Source organism: Trachypithecus francoisi, unplaced genomic scaffold (assembly GCF_009764315.1).
Source record: "Trachypithecus francoisi isolate TF-2019V2 unplaced genomic scaffold, Tfra_2.0 Lachesis_group4, whole genome shotgun sequence".
NCBI classification, from domain to species: Eukaryota; Metazoa; Chordata; class Mammalia; order Primates; family Cercopithecidae; genus Trachypithecus; species Trachypithecus francoisi.
The window spans coordinates 41,684,679-41,708,248 of NW_022681469.1; the positions used below are offsets into that span (position 1 = coordinate 41,684,679).

At 40.2% G+C, this 23,570-nt stretch overlaps 1 protein-coding gene across 2 annotated transcripts in view; it reads left to right on the forward strand.

Annotated features, from left to right (window-relative positions):
• The window catches only part of CTTNBP2 (cortactin binding protein 2), a 174,607-nt gene that overhangs the window by 145,737 nt on the left and 5,300 nt on the right, over positions 1-23,570 (forward strand). For both annotated transcript variants that reach the window (XM_033193019.1, XM_033193020.1), the window contains exons 15-22: positions 3,602-3,754; positions 3,922-4,109; positions 11,058-11,236; positions 14,003-14,208; positions 14,839-15,024; positions 18,407-18,470; positions 19,920-20,052; positions 21,416-21,517. In XM_033193019.1, coding sequence (XP_033048910.1) covers positions 3,602-3,754; positions 3,922-4,109; positions 11,058-11,236; positions 14,003-14,208; positions 14,839-15,024; positions 18,407-18,470; positions 19,920-20,052; positions 21,416-21,517 — 1,211 coding nt within the window. The remainder of the gene's footprint in view (positions 1-3,601; positions 3,755-3,921; positions 4,110-11,057; positions 11,237-14,002; positions 14,209-14,838; positions 15,025-18,406; positions 18,471-19,919; positions 20,053-21,415; positions 21,518-23,570) is intronic.

Genomic DNA, 23,570 nt, shown 5'->3' on the forward strand with positions numbered 1-23,570 from the left:
TTGCTACTTCGTGGGAGACCAAGACAAAGATGAAGTGGAAAGATAACCCAGCCGTTATGTATAGCAACCCTTCCCCCTTTTTGTCTAGGGCACAAACTGTCCATTGAATGTGAGATATATTAGGTCATTAGCAATACAGTCTTTGCTTGTGGACCCAGGAGAATGAGCATATTGCCTCCTTCCAGGAGACCCCAACATGCCTGAAAAGTCATTTATTTTATCTCCAGCGTGGATCCTTCCTTGATGCCCTCACCCTCATGCCCCACCGCCTGCTGGGCATCAGAGAATGCATCAAACACATCAAGCCTGAAGCATAACCCATCACCAACGCCTCCTCCCCAAATACGTGCGTGGTCATCTGCTCTCTGCCTCCATTAACCGCTCAGCCTCTTCTCTGGTGGAAACCTCAGAGTTGTCTCCAGTATTTCCTCTCTGCCCCCTCTCAATAAGTCAACCACTGAGATGTACTGATTCGGTCTCAAAATGCCTTTTCATTCTGTGCCTTGGTCCTGGGTGAGGCTCCCATCATCTCTTTCCTTAACCATAGCAGTAAGAGTCTAGGTGGTGTGTTCTCCTATTTCTTTCCTCATCGGCCAATTCTCTGTACCAGCGAGGATCTCAGAGCAGGAGTCAAATCCTGTTTATCCCCCTATTTAAAGATTTCCACTGATTCCCAGAACCGGTAGCTCCCTCCCAAGAAGACATTCTGGATCTTCTACTTTTCATGTTTGGCTTGCTCCTGAGGCTTCCTATCAGCAAAGCTCGCCCCTGGTTGCACGTTCTAGTCACTAGGGAGCTTTTACGAAATGCCAATGTCCCAGGCCCAGCACAGCTTAATTAAATCAGAATCGCTGAGAATCACTGGGGATGGGTCCAGTGATTTCTGCAGCTCAGGACGAAGATGCAGCCTGCCTTCTGCAGCTGTGACTGCTGGGCCCCCTGCCACTCCTGTGGCTCCATCCCAAGTTCCCAGCCCTGGCCCAACTTGCCATATGGATCAGCTTTGAGCTCACCATGATGTCGCTTTTGTAACTATTCTGACCTTGAGCTGATGCCCTATTCCCTTCTAGAATTGAGTCCTGCCCAGCCTCCATTCTTTGGCCAGTGCCATTTCTTAAACTTAGTTTAAAATGCTGGCCAGATGCAGTGGCCCACACCTGTAACCCCAGCACTTTGGGAGGGCGAGGCAGGTGGATCACGAGGTCAGGACTTTGAGACCAGCCTGACCAACATGGTGACTCCCCATCTCTATTAAAAATACAAAAAAAAAAAAAAAATTAGCCAGGCATGGTGGCGTGTACCTGTAATCTCAGCTACTTGGGAGGCTGAGGCGGGAGAATCACTTGAACCCGGGAGGTGGAGGTTGCAGTGAGCTGAGATGACGCCACTGAACTCCAGCCTGGGTGACAGAGCGAGACTCCGTCTCAAAAAAATAAGTAAAATGCTACACACCCCCAGTTAGAATGAGTCACTTCTGGCATGCCATAGCACTCAGCATGCAGTACCTGTAGCAAAGAGGCATTGAATAAACATTTGTTGAAATGCAAGGAAATATTCCTTCCTTCAGACACATTCTGGCTGGCTGCAGCAGCTTCAGAGCAACTTAAACTGGCAACACACTTAACACAAATCAGGGAAAAACTGGAGACCTTCAGTCCTCAGTTACAGAAAACCAGATACATAAACCATCAATCCTGTGTGTTTTTTTAAATCACTGAATTAAAAATGTTTGTTAGTTTTCCGTTGTCATTTTAACCAACTAGGGATTTCTCATATTTCCACAATACATCTATTTCTGAACTAATATTTGAACCCAAAGAAACATAGAATTTTAGCATTCTTTACCGAACAGCTGTGTTGAAAGTGATCTGACGCACACTAGATGCTAGTGTTAACGGCCCTCCACAAGTACAGCTGGATTGAGAGGTGGCTGTGATTGTTTCTAGCCTTCTAGTTTTTAAATTTTCATAGCATCCAGAAAAGCCATTTCTGTCTGAGAAGAGACTCATTTACAATGTTCAAGGAGCTCTTTTGAAAATGAAAATGCATTGTGTCTATAGTAACAAGAAGGAATTGAGAATATACTATCATGAATATTTGTAAAAAGTAGACTATTTGGTAATGTTACTCTCAAGTATCTTAAACTGGTCTCTTTTCAAGGTTGATTTGACTAAAACTGTGGCATCTTAGAATCTTCAAGAAACTAAAGTGATTTTATTTTGTAATTGATTAGTATATGGGAAGTGCCATATATAATACATTTTAACTAAAATATTAATAGTTTTTGCTTAGTAGGTGCCAGGTACTGTTTTAAGTATGTTTTGTGCCCTTATTCATTTCCTATGTATAATATTAATTTTTTATTTACTTTTCCAACTTTCATTTTGGGTTGACACGAAGTCAGCCATTCCCATTCTGAGTGAAAGGAATGGGAAAATATGAGTCGGAAGTCCTGGATTTTACTCCTCCCTTACCGTTGTTTCTGAGACCACAGTCAAATTACTTCAACCTCTGAGATCTGGAAAATGGAGAGAGGGATTTACTTATCTCTCTGAAGTCCTACTTTTTTTTTTTTTTTTTTTTTTTTTTTTTTGACACAGAGTCTTGCTCTGTTGCCCAGGCAGCAGTTCAGTGGCACAATCACAACTCACAATCACAACTTCCTGGGCTCAAGTGATCCTCTCACCTCAGCCTCCCAAGTAGCTGGGAATACAGGCGCCCACCACCATATCTGTGTAATTTTTTGTATTTTTTTGTAGAGGCAAGGTTTCACCATGTTGCCCAGGCTGGCCTCGAACTCCTGGGCTCAAGTGATCTTGCCTACCTTGGCCTCCCAAAGTGCTGGGATTACCAGCATGAGCCACTACCTGTCTACATAATTTTATGAACAGTTTACATATGCATAATTTAAAGGGCTTTTAACCTTTTGTATTATGAAGTAGATACACTAAAATACGTACTACTTATGTCTACAGATTAATTAATAATTTAAAATAAAATAACCATGTAACCACTGACTAGGCCAAGAAGTAAAATATTCTCAGCTCTCAGAATGTGACTGTGTGGTCCATCCCTCTTACCGCAAACCCTTCCCTTTGGGAGTAACCAGTACTCTTTCATGATAATCATTTCTTAGCTTTTCTTTATAGTTTTACTCCCTGCATGTGAATCCCTAAATTATAGATTTAGTGTTGCCGGTTTTGACCTTTACATGATGAAAACACATTGTATATAATCTTTTGTGATTTGCTTCTTAATATATTGTTTGTGAGTCTTCCATGTTGTGCAAGTTGTCATTTGTTCACTTTCTATTTGTTGTACGAACATACTCTTATTTATTCATTATTCTATTGTTGATGGATGGGGCTTGATTCCATTTGAGACTTGTTATAGAACAAGGAATGTTGGATCACTGTGTGTTCAAACATATCAAATAATACCAAACAGTTTTCCAGAGTTGTTCACTCCCCAAGCAATTTAAGAACATTTCCATTATACCACATCTTTGCTAATGCTTTATAACTTCAGACTTTTTAGTTTTGCCAATTTGTATAAATTTTTGTCAAAAGCTTGAATCACTGAATTTCCTTTTTTATTATAGCTTGTCTGATTCCAGTGACACAATCTCCCAGTAAGAAGAAAATCATCATCATTTTAGAGAATTTGGAAAAATCTTCATTGTCTGAGTTATTGAGGGACTTTTTGGCACCTCTTGAAAATCGCAGCACTGAAAGCCCCTGCACTTTCCAAAAAGGTAACGCTAATAGAGGGACCATGCTGAGAAGGAAGCTTCCATACTATTCTAATCTTTCTGTTTCCCAGAGTACCAGTTAGACTTCATGTTCTTTAAGTTATTTTAATTTGAATTGGTCCCATAACATAACTCACTGAGGATGGGCCATTGCTTTTGGTTTGTTTCAGGAAATGGAATGTCCGAATGTTACTACTTTCATGGGAACTGCTTTCTGATGGGAACCATCGCCAAGGCCTGTCTCCAGGGCTCCGACTTGCTGGTGCAGCAGCATTTCCGCTGGGTGCAGCTGCGGTGGGATGGCGAGCCCATGCAAGGACTGCTGCAGAGGTTCTTACGAAGGAAAGTTGTGAATAAGGTAACAAACAGCAACTGCAGCCCATTGCCAGGAGAGCAGGGGTTTTAGTCATCAGGAGATCTCAGCTTGAGTTCCACCACTTACTAACTATGCAGCCTTGGGCAAGTACAGTTTTTTTGACATTGAAGGGCCAAACAACGTAATGAATGTGACACCCATAACAAATTCTGCACTGCATTAAGTACGAGAAAAAGCAAATCAGTTTTACTGTTGTTATCAGTGGTTCTCAAGGAATCTCACCAAGTTCTAAATGCCATAAAAGGCTTGGTTAGAAAATTAATCACTCTTCTTAAGGAAAACTTCCTGTTTTCTTGAGGCCTTCAAAACATACGCCCCTGTGGGCACATTTTACAATAGGCCTGTTATACTATGCTATGGTAAATATTAAAAAGCCACATGAATAAGTAGAATTCTGTATCTTTTGACACATTTTCAAGAGTAATAATAACTTTTAGTGACTTTCACAGAATAACAAAATAAATATTCTATATTCTCCCAAATGATAAAAATAATTGAGAGTTGACCAAATCGAACACATCATTATTTAATACTTTTAAAGTGGGCCAGTAGCTGAGTGTCAAGTAGATTAGAAATAATAGAGCTTGATTTAGTAAGATTTTCTCATTTAATCCTGCACAATGGGCCACATTTGAAGGACAGTATTGTCATTGCATTATTGCAATATTTTAAGCTGCTAAAAACAGAACACCCCAACTGCTAGCTGCTTCACAGAAAGGATTTTCACACTCACATAACCAGATGTCTTGTGGTAGGTGTCCAACATCTGAGGTCCCAGGTTCAAGGGAGTCTGTTGACCCTCCCCTCAAGACTGCAGTGTGCCCAAAAGGCTGCAGACACTGTGCCCTTGTGAAAACATGTTCAAGGGCAGGAAGCAGGCTGCAGCGAAGGATAGAGAGCCTCGGCTTCCTCGGTCTCCTCATCAGGGAGGAAAGCACTTTTCCAGAAACATAAGACTTCTCTTTAATGTTTCATTAACCAAAACTGGTTTCATCCCAGACCATGGCCAAACCTGCTTTTCCAAGATTGAAGCTCTCCACCAAATGCTTGAACAAATTTCTGCATCTATTTTGTTAGAGTGTGTGCAGGCATGTGTGCTGGGGCCAGGGAGATAGTGGTGGGGAGAAGTGTGGGGTGAGAATGGCTTTTGGGAATTCATTAAACAGTGTCTGCCACTGGTAATTAGAATTAATATCTGAAATTCCTAATTTGATAAGAGAAATCTACCCCATGTTATATTTAAATCAGTTACTTGGTCATAAATATATGCTTTTGGCCAAAGCCCAGCCACTGTATGATCTCAGCAAGAAGGAAGAACGGTAAGGTAAAAACAGCCATAGGTCTGTAGCTTTTCAAATTGCCGATACTTCCATTAACTTTATCACTGTCAATATTTAAATCTCGTTACCAAAGATAATTCACATAAATAATCAGAAAAGATACCAGTTCTATTATGTAGGATTGGCACTATTTCAGGTAAAGTATACCTCCCTCCCCCTGGCTCTCTGATAAAAATTGTTTTAACTTATTTTGAAAGGAAAGTTCCAAGCTTCAGGTTCACTCTCTTTTCCATTGCATTTGAGAGTGGGGTGTGCTGCAAAGAATAGAAAGTGGAAAAAAGGAAATGCCTTTCCTTTACCAATAAGCACTTCAAATAGGTGAATAGAACAGTCCCTGGGGTGTGTGTACAAGGGAACGGATGACTCCTGCAAAACATCAGGAATCTTGTAATGTCACAGAACCTAATCTTTGTGGACACTTACAGCACGCTGATAATTGATCACAGTTTCTTCTTCTAGTTCCTTAGAAAGAGACAAGAAAATCGACCTCTCAGGACAACGCTAGGCTTTCTACTAGTATTTAATAAAAAAACAATTATTCCCTTTTTAGTAGGAAATATTAAACTATCATTCATTATATAATACATGATCTCAGAATTGTTGCTTAAAAAATATCAAAGAGTTATATAATGATCATTCCTCTTTTGAAGAGAAGGAAAATTGTAACAAATCCCAAAGCCTCAGATAATACAGTGATATCAATTTAATAGAGCTGCTGGTATCACAGAATCAATTTTTTTGTTTTTCCTTGGCCACATTATTTCTTTCATGTAGGACATACCAATGTTCACAGTTGTCCTCTGTCTTAATGTCATAATTACTTGGTAAAGCAAAGATTTATGTGAATCTTCTTTCTTATAAAATACAAAGTCAGTTTCTGTGCCTGGTTTCTAATCAAGGGATATTTCTCCTAAAAGTAAATAAATATTTATTTTTGTGTGAACCTTCCATACCACCAAAAAGGGATTTGATTTTTATAAAATGTAATTCTAAAAAGAATTACTCCCTCTAGGTCATGTGTGTTATATGGTGTTATTTAAAATGTGCAAATTTGAAATTTTGGAAAAATGTATTTATGCTGAAAGAGCTCTGTACATTTTGGTGACATTAGCATTTTATCTGACACCTTACTTTTAGTAAAATAAAATTGTTTTTCATTACCATTAATACCAGGTGACCTACAAATCTAGATACAGCATCTTGTCACTTACCCAGAATATGAAATATTTCATGTCATTCTCATTAAGTTAACACTTAACTATTTGTAATACCTGGTGAGGTACTATATATACATGTAAATAATGTTTCTTCCAGAATTCATGTTTTAAAATTCATCCAGCTTTCTCCTTTGTCTGCTTACCCCTCTATTTTGTGTTCAGTTCATGTAATCAGCTACAGATCTATATAATGAAGTCCATCTGACACTGCACACATAACAAACTCAACTTGTCCTGTCCCCAAACCTAACTCCGGGCTTCCCCCGCCGACTTCCTTTTTTGTTATCAGTCATCCAGACTTAGAACTTCTCAGCCTGTTCTTCCCGTGGGTCAGTCATCGTGTTTTCTAAATCCTTACTTTGTGGCACACCAAGGAAGATCCAGTACTAAGATTGAAAGGACATACAGCCATGCAAACTGATCATCAAAACACAGTGTGATAAGTGCATCAGAACAGTGTTAGCTGGTTATTCTGTAAACATTTGCCCCTGGCCTGGGGACTGGGGGACAAGATGAGGCTCCTCTCACCCTCAGAGAGCTAGTGTTCTCATGGAAAGACAGACCTTCACAAAGAAATGATCTTTGTAGGAATTGGGACCTTGGAGGACAGTTTTTATTCGGGAGGCATTATTCAAATGCTATTTTAAAAAGTGTATTCAGTGTGTTAGGGTTGTACATCCAAATACCCGCCTTTCCCTCAGGCTTTTAAGTTAATTTTTTTTTTTTTTTTTTTTTTTTTTTGAGACGGAGTCTCGCTCTGTCGCCCAGGCTGGAGTGCAGTGGCCAGATCTCAGCTCACTGCAAGCTCCGCCTCCCGGGTTCACGCCATTCTCCTGCCTCAGCCTCCTGAGTAGCTGGGACTACAGGCGCCGCCACCTCGCCCAGCTAGTTTTTTGTATTTTTAGTAGAGACGGGGTTTCACCATGTTAGCCAGGATGGTCTCGATCTCCTGACCTCGTGATCCGCCTGTCTCGGCCTCCCAAAGTGCTGGGATTACAGGCTTGAGCCACCGCGCCCGGCCAAGTTAATTGTATAAGCTTTATCTTTCTATGTATAAATGTAGCAAAATTTAACAATCACCTTTGAAGGGACTCTTATAGCTTAATTACATTTCTTTAAATAGTTTGGTCTTTAAAACTTTAATATATTTTATTTCTCTTTATAAAAATTTCGGCCGGGCGCGGTGGCTCAAGCCTGTAATCCCAGCACTTTGGGAGGCCGAGACGGGCGGATCACGAGGTCAGGAGATCGAGACCATCCTGGCTAACATGGTGAAACCCCGTCTCTACTAAAAAATACAAAAAACTAGCCGGGCGACATGGCGGGCGCCTGTAGTCCCAGCTGCTTGGGAGGCTGAGGCAGGAGAATGGCGTAAACCCAGGAGGCGGAGCTTGCAGTGAGCTGAGACCCGGCCACTGCACTCCAGCCTGGGCGGCAGAGCGAGACTCCGTCTCAAAAAAAAAAAAAAAAAAAAAAAAAATTTCTACTGTCTGAAAAATCTTCCCAAGTACTTAACTCTTATAAAACCAGAAAATTAAATTTATAAATCCAGTGGCTCAAATGTTCTCTTAATTCTTGTACCATTTACATAAACAATAAAATTCTCTTACCCCTTCTTAAGATCACAACCCTAAATCAGTAACTCAGTTACCATTTTAAACTGGACATGAAGCTATTCTAATATATGAGATTCCTGTAAACATTTCAAGTATTTAAAAACATCCAATATATGATTCTCTCATCCTAACCCATAACATGTTTGATTATATTTAATTCTGAATATTAATAAAGATAATAATATACCTCCTACCCCCACGCCCCCCACTTTTTTCCATCTCAAGAAACCTGGGTTCTCTTTCCATGAAAATTCAGGGTTATTTTCTGGGCTGGCCACGTCTGTGTATTGGCCAGGCTTGTTGAGGACTTGTGATCTGGTCTTAGGCTTTCCTCGGTAACAGGAAAATAATCAGTAGAGTCCCGCCAATAGTCACTGCGTGCAAGTATCTAAGGCCATGCCTTCCAAGTGGGGTAGATTCAGTTTACACATTACCTAGTTCTCAGCTTGTATTTGAATCTGTAACCTCTACCCATGCTATTTCACCACTGGACTGGATTCAACTATTTAAGCCTTGTCTCTTCTTGAGTGGCAGGGCCACAAATCTGATAAATGACATCAGATTAAACTCTGTGTTCCCTGTTCTGATTCTCTCCGACTTCATGGGTACAACACTCAAATCATGCTAATTAAACAGGTGGCTAATACGTGCTGTGAAAGAAACAGGTAAAGTACCACTATAGAAACTCAGGCGGAAGTGGGAAGAGCACTTATTTTAGGAATTTGGGGTGGAGGCCTCTCTATCTGTGGTCACATTGAAGGATCTGCAGGTCACGCTAATTTGTTATCTAAAGGAAGAAGAGTTTGCTGAGAATAGGGAGGCAGGGGGTCTGGGCAGAAGGAGCAGAACTTGCAACACATCTCAGGCCTAGGGAGGAGGGGGTTGGCATGTGGGAAAACTCAAGGACAACTATGTGGCTGTGAAGTCATTTGTTCAGGGGACTTGCTAGGTGGGGGATCAGATCCAGCACCTTGAATTAGTAACAGTTACATAGACTGTTTACTTGTAGAAGTCTGTCATTTATTCATCCCTTTTGTTATCTGCAAACGTCAGCACCCATTTTGACTGCTCCTCCTGCACAGTTCCTTCCCTCTTCCGTATTTGGGACACTCTTCCCACCTCCCCTCACCAATCCCGTGTTCCGGACATCCTGTGGGAGATCCGGCTGAAGTCCCACCTCATCTAGTTGTCTTTCCTGACCATGCTGTATTTAGTCAGTTCTTCTTTTGAATTACCATAGCAGCTTGTGTGTGTCTGTACTTCAAGACTGCCAGTCTGGAAGAGATCTGAGAGATAAAGGGCCTGGCTCAATTTCCTCCTTTTTCCAGCTGGTAAAATTCAAAATAAAAAAAAAAAAAAAGAGGCAGGTGGCTTCCTCCACTCCATGAAACCACACCAGAACTGATCACTTGCTCGTCATTAGCTTTTCACACCTTTTCTTTTGTGTCCTCTGTATTTCATGAGTAAGTTACTAACTCACATGGACTTTTCCTCCTTAGCAGCAATAACAAATAGGCATAGAATACATAGTAGGCATACACACCTGTACACAAAAGTATCCATTAACGCTGAAGGAATATATCTCTAGGGAAGGAAATGAAAACAGGTAGTTACTACAAAGTCTGTTTATTGGATAGTCCTTTTAATGAAACACCAGTTTTTAATGTACTGTCCAGTAACCACTTTTCCCATAATACAACCAACTTGCAAAAGGAGAAATTTCATATAAACAACATCTGCACTTTGGAGAGAAGGGGTGCCCACCTGTTTGTTCAGGTCCTTAGGAAGGACAGATTACATTCTGCCTTTGGCAACTGTGAAATGTGATTCTGTTACGATATCTAACAGTCTGAGCTTTAGAAGCAGTTTATTAAATAGTCATTAAGAGAATAATTCGGCCTTCCCAGAAAAAGTAACGTTTCCCTGGGGACCGAGTTCCAGTGCGAGCTCTGCCCTCCTTCTGCCTTCCTCTACACGCGGTCTTGATGAGGCAGCTGGCGAGGCCCATCTCCCTCTGTCAGCTGCCCACAAAGCTAAGCCTGTTCTTCCAGCCCTGGCTGACCATAGAAAGTGAAGCTTGAATAGAGAGCTTCAGAAATGTTAAGCCTGAGGAAGAAGAGGAAGTTCTTTAGCTTAATAGTGATTACTGGATTTATTTTAAACGTGATAAAGGATTCCTTTATTATTTCAGCGAGATGCCGTATCCTATTTTTCTATTAAAGATAAACCCTATGTAGTTAACGTGTACTTGCAGATTGCTGAGAGTAGATCTTAAATGCTCTCACCATAAAAAATAAGTGTGTGAAGAAATGGACATGTTAATCAGCTTATTTGAATAATTTCACAATGTATACATACATAAGACATCATAATATACACCATATATATGTAATTTTTGTCAATTATGCCTTAATAAAAATATAAATAGACTCCAGCCCTGACTTTGTCACTATTACCTGTAGGACCTTGGGCAAGTTATTTTTTCTTCCTGCCTTAGGCTCCTGATATGTAAAATGGGGTAAAAATGCCTAACTCAAGCTCATGGTGAGAATTAAAGGAGAAAAATGCTTATCACACTAACATGTTTGCACAACTATAATGTGTGTTATTATCCCTCATTCAGCCATCCCAAGTAAAGTTACATAAATTTCAACTCGTTTTCAATTTTGATTTAAAGCTTTATATTTTTAATTTTGGGCTTTTAAAAACAAAATGTTCTGAACCAAGCCCCTGGGTTTTACCTCCCTGTCTCTCTAGTTCAAAGGTCAGGCGCCCTCACCCTGCGATCCTGTGTGCAAGATTGTCGACTGGGCTCTGTCCGTCTGGCGTCAGCTTAACTCCTGCCTGGCCCGCTTGGGCACACCTGAAGCACTTCTTGGACCAAAATATTTCCTGTCTTGTCCTGTAGTTCCTGGACATGCCCAAGTGACAGTGAAGTAAGTGCCATTTTTCGTTAGTTTTCTGCTTATAATGGAGACATGGCCAATTCAGATGTTTGAGGGTAAGGATGCTGACCAGGCTGCCTTGTGCCACCTCCTGTCACTGATACAGAGTGCCAGTGCTCTCTGCTCTTCCAGAGGATGGCCACAGCTTGTCTACGGGGTGCTTCCCCTAGGGCAGCTGCATTTTTGCTGAGAGCTAGGTTTTTCCTCTATTAGAAAACTCTCATCCAAGTTATGCTTGGCTTACTATGCAGAGTCTCCTAAGTGAGGTCCCACATAAGAAGTTTCATCAAGTATTGTATGCACACCCTCCAAAAAACCTGCTGTTTCAATTCTGTTAATGAATTGAAAAGCTTCTCCCTTTATTGAGACCTATGTTCAGTACTTACTGTGTTTTCCTTTGAAGCAGCTTATGAGAACAGACCTATATACAATAAGGTTAATGAAACAGAAAATCAGGAGAAAATTGAAAGGAGAAAAAATTTGTTACCATCCAGTTTAGTAATGGTTCTGTGACCAGCAAGCAGATTTGATTCTGTAGTTTCTGGTGTCATAGGCAGAAGCCTGTCTTGGAAAGCAGGAGATTGAAATAGTATCTTCTCAGCTGGGTGTGGTGGTTGATGCCTATAATCCCATCGCTTTGGGAAGTTGAGAGGGGAGGATCACTTGAAAAAAAATTAGCCAGGCATAGTGGCATGCACCTGCAGTCCTGGCTACTTGAGTTGGGAGGCTGAGGCAGGAGGATCCATTGAGCCCAGGAGGTCAAGACTGCAGTGAGCTTTGATTAAGCCCCCGAACTCCAGCCTGGGTGACAGAGCAAGACCCTGTCTCTAAAAAGTATATGTATATTTTCTCTGTTGTAAGACAAACCACCATTTTTATAACAGCTAATTGGTGGGAAAGAAGTAGTATATTAAATGTACATTTAGATTTTTGCTACAAAATAAATACACTTATTGATATAATTACTACTTTCTTCATTAGTATGTCAATTGAATTAGTCTTTTGTACATCCAGAGTCTCAAGATTCTTAGGAACCAATTTTGACCTCTCCTATATGGAGTATAGTCTTTGTCAAGAACTGTGGAGGTTCCAAGATTTTTACCCTATTTGCAAGCTACTATAGTAGCCTGCCATGGTTGAGGATGCTGAGTGAGGGACACAGGGCTTCATCATCCACAACACAGCAGGCAGCCTGAGCTTCGCTTTTACATAGGTTCCCGTGACCCCTGAAGCCCCACGGGGTGATACATAGTGGCCCATGTGGATGCTGGATTTGCCTCACAGCTGTGGAACTCCCCACTTCCCATCCCTCCAAGGCTTCTAAAGAGGGATGCTGCAACTCTTGTCGACCATTGGCCCTGGAAGATGTTGTTTTTATTATCCTGGTCAGGAAACAATTCTGCCCTCTGCTCCTGAAGGAGACCTTTATCTCTGTCTTCCAAGACTGAAAAGATAGTTCAGAACAAAAACTAACACCAGATGTGCAGAAATGCCGCAGATAATTGTCTACCAATGGCTAAGGAGTTGATTTTTTTTCAAACCACAGCTTATCATATTTCTACTGTAGCACTTTTAGGAATAACTGCATAATTTTGATTCATATTGTAAAATACCAGAATTTTATCTGTGTTCCCTATCGTACTTTTATTTTTCCCCGATTGCATAGCACTAGACATTAAGAGAGAAACTTGATGGATCGTAGTTTTTGACAATTCTTGAAAGATTCATGCAGTGTCTAATAGCTTTGGAAACATTCCTGACCTGGGAGATGTGGTTTTGTTTCTATAGCCTTTAATCATATAAGTGTTTTTTAAATACTGCAACCAAGCATAATCTAGTTTTAATTTTGAGTGCTGCAAATTTGGGCTGAAGTCCCACTGTTTATGGCTATTAATGCAAACAGTCCACCTGAGGCAATAGCTGGTTGACCCCCATCCTCCCGATAGAACTGAGCCCACCCACACACAACAGTGAGCCCTTGCCTTGGGACAGGCAGATTTAATTTACCAGTGATTATACAATACATGTCAGGCTGGGCACAGTGGCTCACGCCTGTAATCCCAGCACTTTGGAAGGCCAAGGCAGGAAGATCACTTGAGGTCAGGAGTTTGAGACCAGTCTAGCCAACATGGTGAAACCCCATATCTACTAAAAGTACAAAACTTAGCCAGGCGTGGTGGCACTTGCGGGTAATCCCAGCTACTTGGAAGACAGAGGCATGAGAATTGCTTGAACCCAAGAGGCAGAGGTTGCGGTGAGCCGAGATTGTGCCTCAGCACTCCAGTCTGGGTGACAGAGCGAGACTGTCTCAAAAAAAAAAAAAAGATCCCAATTTCAGAAATATTAAAATACAATATATGTGTACTTTATTAAGGAGGTATAACACAGAAGTTGAAGCTATTTAGACAAGGACTTTTAGGAAATCTTTTTTCCAGATTTCTTCAGTCTTTAAATTTACCTTCCTTTCCATGTATTTATTCACGCATTCATTCACTCAGCACTCAAGCATTGATTCTACATTGAGAGAGACATGTAAACAATCAGTTTCATTTGAAATACATTGTATTTTTGAGAAAGATTCAAACTACTTTTGTATTGGGTAATTTCACTTATTTGAAAACTACCTGGGAAAGGTAGCATATCTATAGAAACACTTTACGTTTTTTCCCCATAGTCTTCAAACTGTCCTTTCGTAGAATTGTGTATAATTATTGAGAAGCCTGCTCCTAAGGGATGAATCGGCCCCTCTCCTGCTAGGTGGATGTCTAAGCTGTGGAATGGCGTCATCGCGCCCAGAGTTCAAGAAGCAATATTGTCAAGAGCCTCTGTGAAAAGACAACCTGGCTTTGGACAGACAACTGCTAAAAGACACCACAGCCAAGGACAGCAGGCTGTGGTCAAAGCTGCTCTCAGCATCTTGCTAAATAAAGCTGTACTGCATGGCTGTCCCCTCCCCAGAGCAGGTATGTGGGTTTCTGCAGAGAGGAGAGGATATTCACATCCTTATAAAATACCTTTTAAAAGTTGTTTTTAGGCCGGGCGCGGTGGCTCAAGCCTGTAATCCCAGCACTTTGGGAGGCCGAGACGGGCGGATCACAGGGTCAGGAGATCGAGACCATCCTGGCGAACACAGTGAAACCCCGTCTCTACTAAATATACAAAAAACTAGCCGGGCGAGGTGGCGGGCGCCTGTAGTCCCAGCTACTTGGGAGGCTGAGGCAGGAGAATGGCGGGAACCCAGGAGACGGAGCTTGCAGTGAGCTGAGATCCGGCCACTGCACTCCAGCCTGGGCGACAGAGCAAGACTCCGCCTCAAAAAAAAAAAAAAAGTTGTTTTTAGAGAGCTGTCTATCTTCTCTTTGTAATTAGAAAAGTATACATTTTATAGCAGTGTTCCAGAACTGTGATTTTAATTACTGGTTAATGTTTGAATTCTAGATCTCCAAGTAAAGTTTGTGCTGGTTCACAAAACCCCAGCTTGGATATTAAATAAGTGCATGATTTTGAACAGTCCATATCTTTGAGAAATAGAAATGGATTTTGCTTTAATCAGTGAAACTGCATTATCCCTGCTGTGATTTGTGTTGTTTCAGAACTAGACCAGCATACAGCTGATTTCAAAGGAGGAAGTTTCCATTTATCCATAGTTTCCGGTTATAACAGTTGTAACAAAAAGAAAGGAGAGAGTGGTGCCTGGAGAAAGGTGAACACCAGTCCTCGCAGGAAGTCTGGCCGCTTCTCTTTACCCACCTGGAATAAGCCAGACCTAAGCACCGAAGGTAAGGGGCCGGGTTAGGTATGCTGCCTACAAGGAGGTGGACATTCCCAATCCAGTGTCTGAAAGCAAATATGCTTTCATTTTTATCACTATGCATTTGGCAAAACAAAGTTTAAGTATTTCAATGCACATTCTCATGGAATAAACAAACTATATAGTAGGTACATTTCCAAAAATATATAGGAGATCCCTACCTGAAAAATACCACTTTCAAACTAGAATTCCAAAATTAATCTTTAAGTTGTTAATGGTCATTTATTAATTTGTTTCTCTTGGTGTTCACAATTTGTATAATCATTGCATTATTGCATAATAAAATCATTGGCATATTTCTCTACTATTATGTCACTCATAAGTTAATCTTACATTTAAAAAAAATACGTGTAGAGACATATTGATACCCATTTAAGACCTTTCCAGGTGAATCAGGTGTACACATTTATTTCTCATGGACGACATGTACCATGTGCCGGGTTCTAGTCTAGGCACTGGAAATAGAGTGGTGAAAAAAATATTCCTGGCCCAGTATGGTGGCTCACATCTGTAATCCCAGAAATTTGAGAGGCCGAGGCGAGTGGATAGCTTGAGGTCAGGAGGGCAAAACCCTGTCTCTACTAAAAATACCAAAATTAGCTGGACCTGGTGGCGCATGCCTGTAATCCCAGCTGCTCAGGAGGCTGAGGCATGAGAATTGCTTGAACCTGTGAGACAGAGGTTGCAGTGAGCCGAGATCACGCCACTGCACTCCAGGCTGGGTGACAGAGTAAGACTCTGTCTCAAAAAAATAAAAATAAAAAAACAATTCCTGCCTTCATTGAGGCATTCTAATAAATTGGACAGATTTCATATGATGGGACATCACGTGAAAAATAAGTGTGTAAGCTTTCATTCTAACAAGATGTAACACGTGTGTATCTTCTGGTGTTAGACCTATTCCTTTTGGCATTGATAATAGGATAATCAGCCATTATATAAATTATAAATGTCCTTCCCAAAAGAAATACAAATTGGAATAAAAATGAAAGGAAATTTCCACCTCATGTGCACCGTGGACTTCAGATTATGTCATTCATTTGCCTCCCCTCTCAAAGTATTTGTTTTGTGGAATTTTATGCCACCTTTCAGCAGTGGGGTTTCTAAATGAGGTGCTTAAAATCTTGTATTTTTAAAAACGTAAAAAAGTTGCTTTTAGTTATATTTTTATTTTTAAGCTTGTATTTTGTTAATTTTAATAGCAATTTAATGTTTTTTAATCCTATCAATATATGCTAGGGCTCCCCCATTACCCTAAGTGCATGATAGCAAATTTTGACCCCTTTTTTTAAGTGAATGAAAATTTACTGAATAAAATGAATTTTCTTATACTTTTTAAAAGATAAGCATTTTATATTGATACTAGATACTGTTTTGATCTTCAGAGCTTGTCATTACTTCCCGAAGTTGTCCGAGTGTTTGATTCAGGGAGTAAGAATCACTGGACTCCAGCCCGTCAATTTAGTATAGACCCCCCGGTGACTTTCTGTAGCAAAGATTATACCATTCATTTGCTCTTAGTCCTTTCAGTATGCAAGAAAGCTCTAAGACAATGATAATGATCTCCATTTACAGAGAACAAAACTCAGGTTCAGAAACCCATGAACACCTGCTCCAAATCACCTCTCCTGGAAATATGTGGTTCTATAATTGTTTCTTGCAAGCCCAGTGCGATTTTCTGTAGTCCATGTCACCCTAATCTTGTTAGACATGCAATGATCTGTGGGTACTCAGATAACTGGACACCCATTGAGGCTCTTCACTGTGTCATTTCTAAGTTTATTAGAATCTCTATAATGTTTAAGACCAACTTTTTGAGCTAAGTTAATAAGTGTTTGTATATGCTTTAGAGTGGGCAATCAAAATGAATATGAATTTAAAGCAGTATCATGGAAGAGGCTGGCTCAGAAAACTATATTATGCTAAATGTGAAAAAAGATGAATAGATTTGAAATTGTTTGTATTTTTAGTAATTTGTTTTAGAACTATTATTTGATATCAAATGTTATATTCTTTGAAGCATGAGCTTCTTTGACAGAATAAAACTACACTACAAGAGTTTACATAGACTTCAACAAGGAAATTTCTAAAAGTTAATTTTACAAAGTATATAATTCATGAGTCTGTAGTTGGGTTAGAAACCATGACTGACATGCCTCTCATTATTTTTATAATGGTAAATTTTTCTAATAATTCCATTGTATATATGATTATTACAATGGTTCCAGTGACTTGGGTTGTTTTTTTAAAAAAACCAGCACAGGAATCCCTTTACATGCAGGTCACTATGGAAGCTCATAAAATTTGATAAAGAGACAGCCCATTTCTTTTCTGACCTAAAACAGAAAGGCCTGATGTCAGATCCCAGGCCTTTAAGGCAGAACCCAAGGCTGTGCACTATGTAGTGATTAGTAGAAGCCACTAGTCAGTGCTTTGGATGATAATGACAAAAGTATGAGTAAAGACACTTGACAGTGATTTTCTTTGATCTTTTAATGAGGATATATTTACTTTTCAAAAAATTTGTGTTGACAATATTAATATTTTTAGAATTCACTCAAAAGCAACTGTTTTAATGCATTCATAACATTGAGTCTAAAATGGTTTATAAGAGTGTTTCTCAAACTTTAACCATAACCCATAGTGAGAAATACATTTTATACCATCACCTGTACACACAAACCTCTGCATTTGTATGTTTGTCTAACTGATACACAATCAATACAGGCTATTTTCTTTGTTTTTTGGTTTTTTTTAACTATGTCATAATCTGCAGTTTAAAAAACATTGATATGATTTTCAGCATTTTTTAAATTCCATGACTTTTTGTACCTTGTTCATATTTTCTGTATAATGCAAAAGTTGTTAAAAGTTAAATTTCTACAAGTGCCTGGCTAATGCCACATATCAAAAACTATACTTGATTACATAGTAGTGTTAGAATGCACACAAAGGTAGAGAAAGGGTGATTACCATCATCCAAAGGCAGGTATTAAATCTTCTTTTGGTCCTTCGAGAACAAGGGCCTGAGGAACCAGGGACTTGACTAGAGAGAAGGGCCATCCGTAAAAGCGAGATTCAGGATTCTTGACTTGAGCTTCAGGTAGTGTTAGTAGTACCAAGTTCCACCAAAACGTACTTGAGGGAGCTGGTTATTCCTTGACTTTCCCACAATGCCTGTGCAGGAGGCTATGCCCAGAGCCTCTGTCCTGGGGAAAATCTCAAATGGTAGATACTAATCCAAGAACAGTATGAAAGTGCTGCAAAGTCCACAGTCTGTTTCTTTTAAATACAGAGTTCAAGAGGCACAGGGACAATGATCTATTGAAAATGGTTCTCTTTTTTAACAGGTATAAAAAACAAGACTATATCACAGCTGAATTATAACAGGAATGCTTCTCTGTCAAAACAAAAGTAAGCTCCCCTTTCAAATTTAACTCACAGCAAACAAAGATAAATCAAGTAACTTCAATTACTATTTTAAATGTTCCATGTTCTCAATTATTTGTATGACTATTATGCTGTTAATGTGCTTTTAAAATAATGTATGTCATTCAAATGCTGATATTAAACTGAAATCTAATGAATGGTATCTTTGGATGACATCTATACTGTTCCTTAAGATTAATATAATGCAATATAAAGACTATTTTGCTTGTAGTTTGTTGAATAAGGTCAGAAATATTATAGGTTTCATTTGATCAAATTCTGTTTATGCATTTGTGAACTTTTAGACAGTCATTAGATGACTTTTCCACAGATTTCCAGAAACAGCATGACTTTTTTTTGGAGACAGAATCTTGCTCTCTTGCCCAGGCTAGATAGAGTGCAGTGGCATGATCTCGGTTCACAGCAACCTCCACCTCCAGGTTCAAGTGATTCTCCTGCCTCAGCCTCTTGTGTAGCTGAGATTAACAGGGGCCTGCCACCATGCCTGGCTAATTTTTTGTATTTTTAGTAGAGTCGGGGTTTCACCATCTTGGCCTGGCTGCTCTCGAACTCCTGACCTTGTGATCCATCCACCTAGACCTCCCAAAGTGCTGGGATTATAGGCGTGATTTTTAAGTGCTATATATTTATAGTGATAATTTCTTATATTGTTCCTAAGAAATTGACTATTTCAGCTTGCAAATATGGAGGTATAAAGGATGATTTGTATAATTATAGAATAGAAATGTTTAGGCAGTTTGTGTGCCCTGTCACTTGGCAGGTAATATTTAGGATCATGTCCACTGATTTGCCACATTAGAGAAGAGGGGAGGGTGAAGAGAGAGAAGGGAGATGAAGGAAACTGCATGGCATGCTATTTTCTGGCAGGACCACAGCTAGATCCATGACATGCAACAGCCTGTATCATTTTTCCAGCAACCTTAGGATGTACACATAAGGGTTATTTATAGAAAAGGGAACCCAGGAACTGAGGTGTTAAGAAAACCTGGTGCATGGTCATATTGCTAGCTAGCAATAGAGCCAAGTTTGAAATTCATGTTTGTCCCATTTTATCACACTGTCCCCAGTGTTTAGCATCCTATCTGGCCTGGGAGACAGAAGAAACAGCAATAGTAGGGAGCCTGGACTATTGTACATCAAAGTGAAGTTCTTTGTGAAACAAAATTTTATCCTCTCAAGAATTTGAGTAGGAGTTATCAAAATCCTGTAGAAATTTCTTACCTTAGTATTCCAGTCTCTCAGGGTATGGGAGTGGGTTGTTGCATTAAATGACATTTATGCATTAAATACTTTAAAGGATATTAAAAACATTTTCCCTACCCCACACCAAATCCCAAAAAAGGTACAGTGTCTAGATTTCCAAATTGGGAATTGTTCCCACTTTGAAAAACGTTTTTCTGAACTTTGCGTTAGGTCTTTAGAGAATGATCTGTCACTGACGTTGAATTTGGATCAGAGACTCTCTCTGGGTTCGGATGACGAAGCAGATCTTGTCAAGGAACTTCAGAGCATGTGCTCCAGCAAGTCTGAGTCTGATATCAGCAAGGTGAGCAGTATAAATGGGGGGGCACTGAATGGCTCTACTCAATAGCTGGGAGACTTTTGGGGGACCACAATTCCCTAAAAGAAATTCCTTATTGAATAGCATGGTTAATGCTGCAAATCAAACCATCCCTCACCTTGCTTAGAAAGGCCATTTCTTCCGAAATATCATTTATACAATAAAGGAGCTCTACTTTGTGAAGCCTACTTTTCCAAACTCCTCCAAGACCTGAAGTTAAAATTGTGTGTTAATTGCATTAGTACAAGTCACATCAATTCATTTGGGCAGCCTTTTTTTTTTCCTTCAGGGTAGGGGGCGCGGGGAGACAGAGTTTTGCTCTTGTCGCCCAGGCTGGAGTGCAGTGGTGGGATCTTGGCTCACTGCAAGCTCCGCCTCCCAGGTTCAAGCAGTTCTCCCTGCCTCAGCCTCCCGAGTAGCTGGGATTACAGGCACCCACCACAACTCCTGGCTAATTTTTGGATTTTTAGTACAGACGGGGTTTCACCATGTTGGCCAGGCTGGTCTTGAACTCCTCACCTCAGGTGATCTGCCGCCTCAGCCTCCCAAAGTACTAGGATTACAGGCATGAGCCTCTGCACCCAGCCTGGGCAGCTTTTTATATAAGCCTAAATTTGAGTTTCCTCAGATCTTTTTGCTTTCCACATTCCTAACTTTGGCATATCAGTCATCTCTCAGTAAGAAAATTATAACAAGCATCACAGCAGACTTATGTTATAGACCAAGCAACAACTTTCTTTGCAAATGAGAAAAAGAATTAGCTTGTATAATGCATATCATCATAATCTTTAAGCTGTGAAATTTGAGGCCAAATATGGAAACCAGTGACCTGAAATCTCAAAGAAAACATGGACAGCATCAAGTTCCACCTGTTTTGGCACTCTGGTATCTGCAGCAGGTTTCACCGAGCTGCCTTGATTGGATGCCTTTTGAGTGACTGTAACTTTTTCAGCTTCCCCTGAAACACTCAACTGTGTTTTATCTGAATCGTCATAATATCCACAGCAAAGTAGAATTCACTATCTTATTTAACTGTGTTGGAAGCAAAATATATCTCCACTGGAAAAGGTAATGATTAAAATCTTGCAAATTTTATATCCTTTCTTTACTTGCAAAATGACTTGACTTTTTAAATGGATTCTTTTTCCTTAGAGGATGTTTCTCATGCATTTGCTGTCAGTTTTACATGAAGACTTCAAGTCTTTCATGTGAACAAGTTCAGGATTTGAGGGGCAGGGAGGAGGATAAGAGTAACACTTCTGCTGTGGTTTCTCCACCATTTAGCTGTGCCTTGAGTATGCACAGTGTGACTGTGGAGACATGACTGGGTAAATTCTGTATTTTCCAGATTGCTGATTCCAGGGATGATTTAAGGATGTTTGATAGTTCTGGAAACAACCCTGTACTTTCAGCAACTATTAATAATCTGAGAATGCCAGTGTCACAAAAGGTAAGTGTCCCTTTCTCCCCAAAGTGAGCAAAGGATGATTGCTATGGAATTGACTTCACAAATCATCTTTCAGTGTGAATCATAGAGTTTTTTTTTTAAACCAAAGCTAAGAACTGAAAAATAGGATAAAGGTAAAATTGTTCATCAGTTTATCAAGATTAGAAAGAGTGTTTGTAGAGTATCTTGGGAAAAAATGACATAGAAAAGCATTACTTTTTTCCCTTCTATTTGATTCCAAAATTTGGGTGTCTGTTGATATCTCCATTTTTTTTTCATTTGTATATGACAAAACTAGAAATACAGTAGTTCTGCCTCATCATCATCAGGTGATGCCTGAACCCCAACCAAAGTTTATATACTCTATATTCCTTCAATCCGACAACCTAGAGGGCTACTAAGTGGCCAGTGGGTGGGTCATGTAGACAGAATGGGTAAGTTGATTCACATCCTGGGCAGAACACAGTAGGATGGTGCAAGATTTCATCATGCTACTTAGAATGGCCTGAAAATGTATGAATTGTGTATTTCCAGACCACAGGTAACTGAAGTCACAGAAAACAAAATTGTGGATGAGGGGGGTACTATGGTAACAAAACTGTCATCTTGGTTGTTCTTAAGATTTCCTGTAATTTAGAAAATTAGAGTTAATTATAACAAAGCAAAGCACTGAGTGATAACATAAAGGTCTTAATGCATTGCAAAAAAATGTCTATAACATGCATTACATTTCAATGATACTTTAAAAACAAATCTGAATGGCAACTAGAAGAACCAGGATTCCAGTAGACTTCCTTAACCTTTTGAAATAGATTCCATGACTACAGCACTGCACCATTATCAGTTGGTTAATAAATGGCAAGAGCTGGCACAGCATGGTATTCCTGGGTGAGCAGAAACAATAGGAAACGACTCACTCATTAGTTACATTGTGAGGATGCAGACTTTTGTAATACATGGTTTGTTCACCAAACCATGTTGATTGATTGCCATTCACATCCTGTTCTCATCTACTCCCAAGGTGGCTTACAAAGACCTGTGTGTGGGTGGGAGGGTGTGGCACAGAGAGCAGGATTATAAAGTAAGCATGGTGAGACTATTAAGTTATTAAGCCTTATCTGATCACCTAGCAGCACTGGGCCCCACAGCCCTGCTCCCTCACCGCTTCATTAGGTTTTGATCCTGGCTATTCTATGTGAAACTGTGTGAGCTGCATGCATTGGGGGAGCAGGTATGGGAGTGGGAATTTGCATGGCTGGGGCTCTAATACAAAATATTAAACATGATGTCCTGTGAAGAAAAGCATGGCTTTCACGCTCACGCTAGCATAATGTCTGCCTTTTTTTGTTCAATTGGGAACAATTTAGAAGCCCAGCAAAATTTGGAGGATGACCTAAGGTGACCTGGAGTCAGCACTGAGCATTCTGGTTGGAAAACACTTTGTCCAGGGCCCATTCCTTTGCCATCTTTAAAGCCTCAACTCCTTCCCCCTGTATTTATAGCTTGCCCTGAGCTGTGCTTGACTGGAGGCCGGTCTCTAGGACCCAAGAATTTAGGATTCCTTGTGGAACATGGTCAGTGGAAGGATCTTAGCAAGAGGAACAGTGAGCCACCTTCCCCATAAGCCCAGATCACTTTCTTGTGTAAAAATATTGTTGGCTGGTAGAGAATGACTGCTTTTTAAATGTCTAATGGAGAAACATGGTCATACCACTACTTCTTTGTCACGTGACCGTATTGAATTGCTACAATAAGGTACTGTCCACAAATAAAGTAGTACTGAAAGTCAAAGTTCTGGGCAGCTTTGTTTAAAAGATCTTTTTTAAAACGAGTCCTTTTACACTATATGGGCTCTTATGCCCCCCCCCAAAAAAAAACCTATGTTATTGTTTAAATGTGCAGCTTGATGTGGGGATCAGAACCACTGCCTCCTAGTCTTCTCTCCCTTTGCCCACTGAAGACACCCCTAAGAGCTAGAAGATGTTTTTCTCAGAAACTGCCAGCAGAGGGCAAAGTGGTACTTACTGTTAGCAGCCTTCTGAAACCTTGGCTGGCT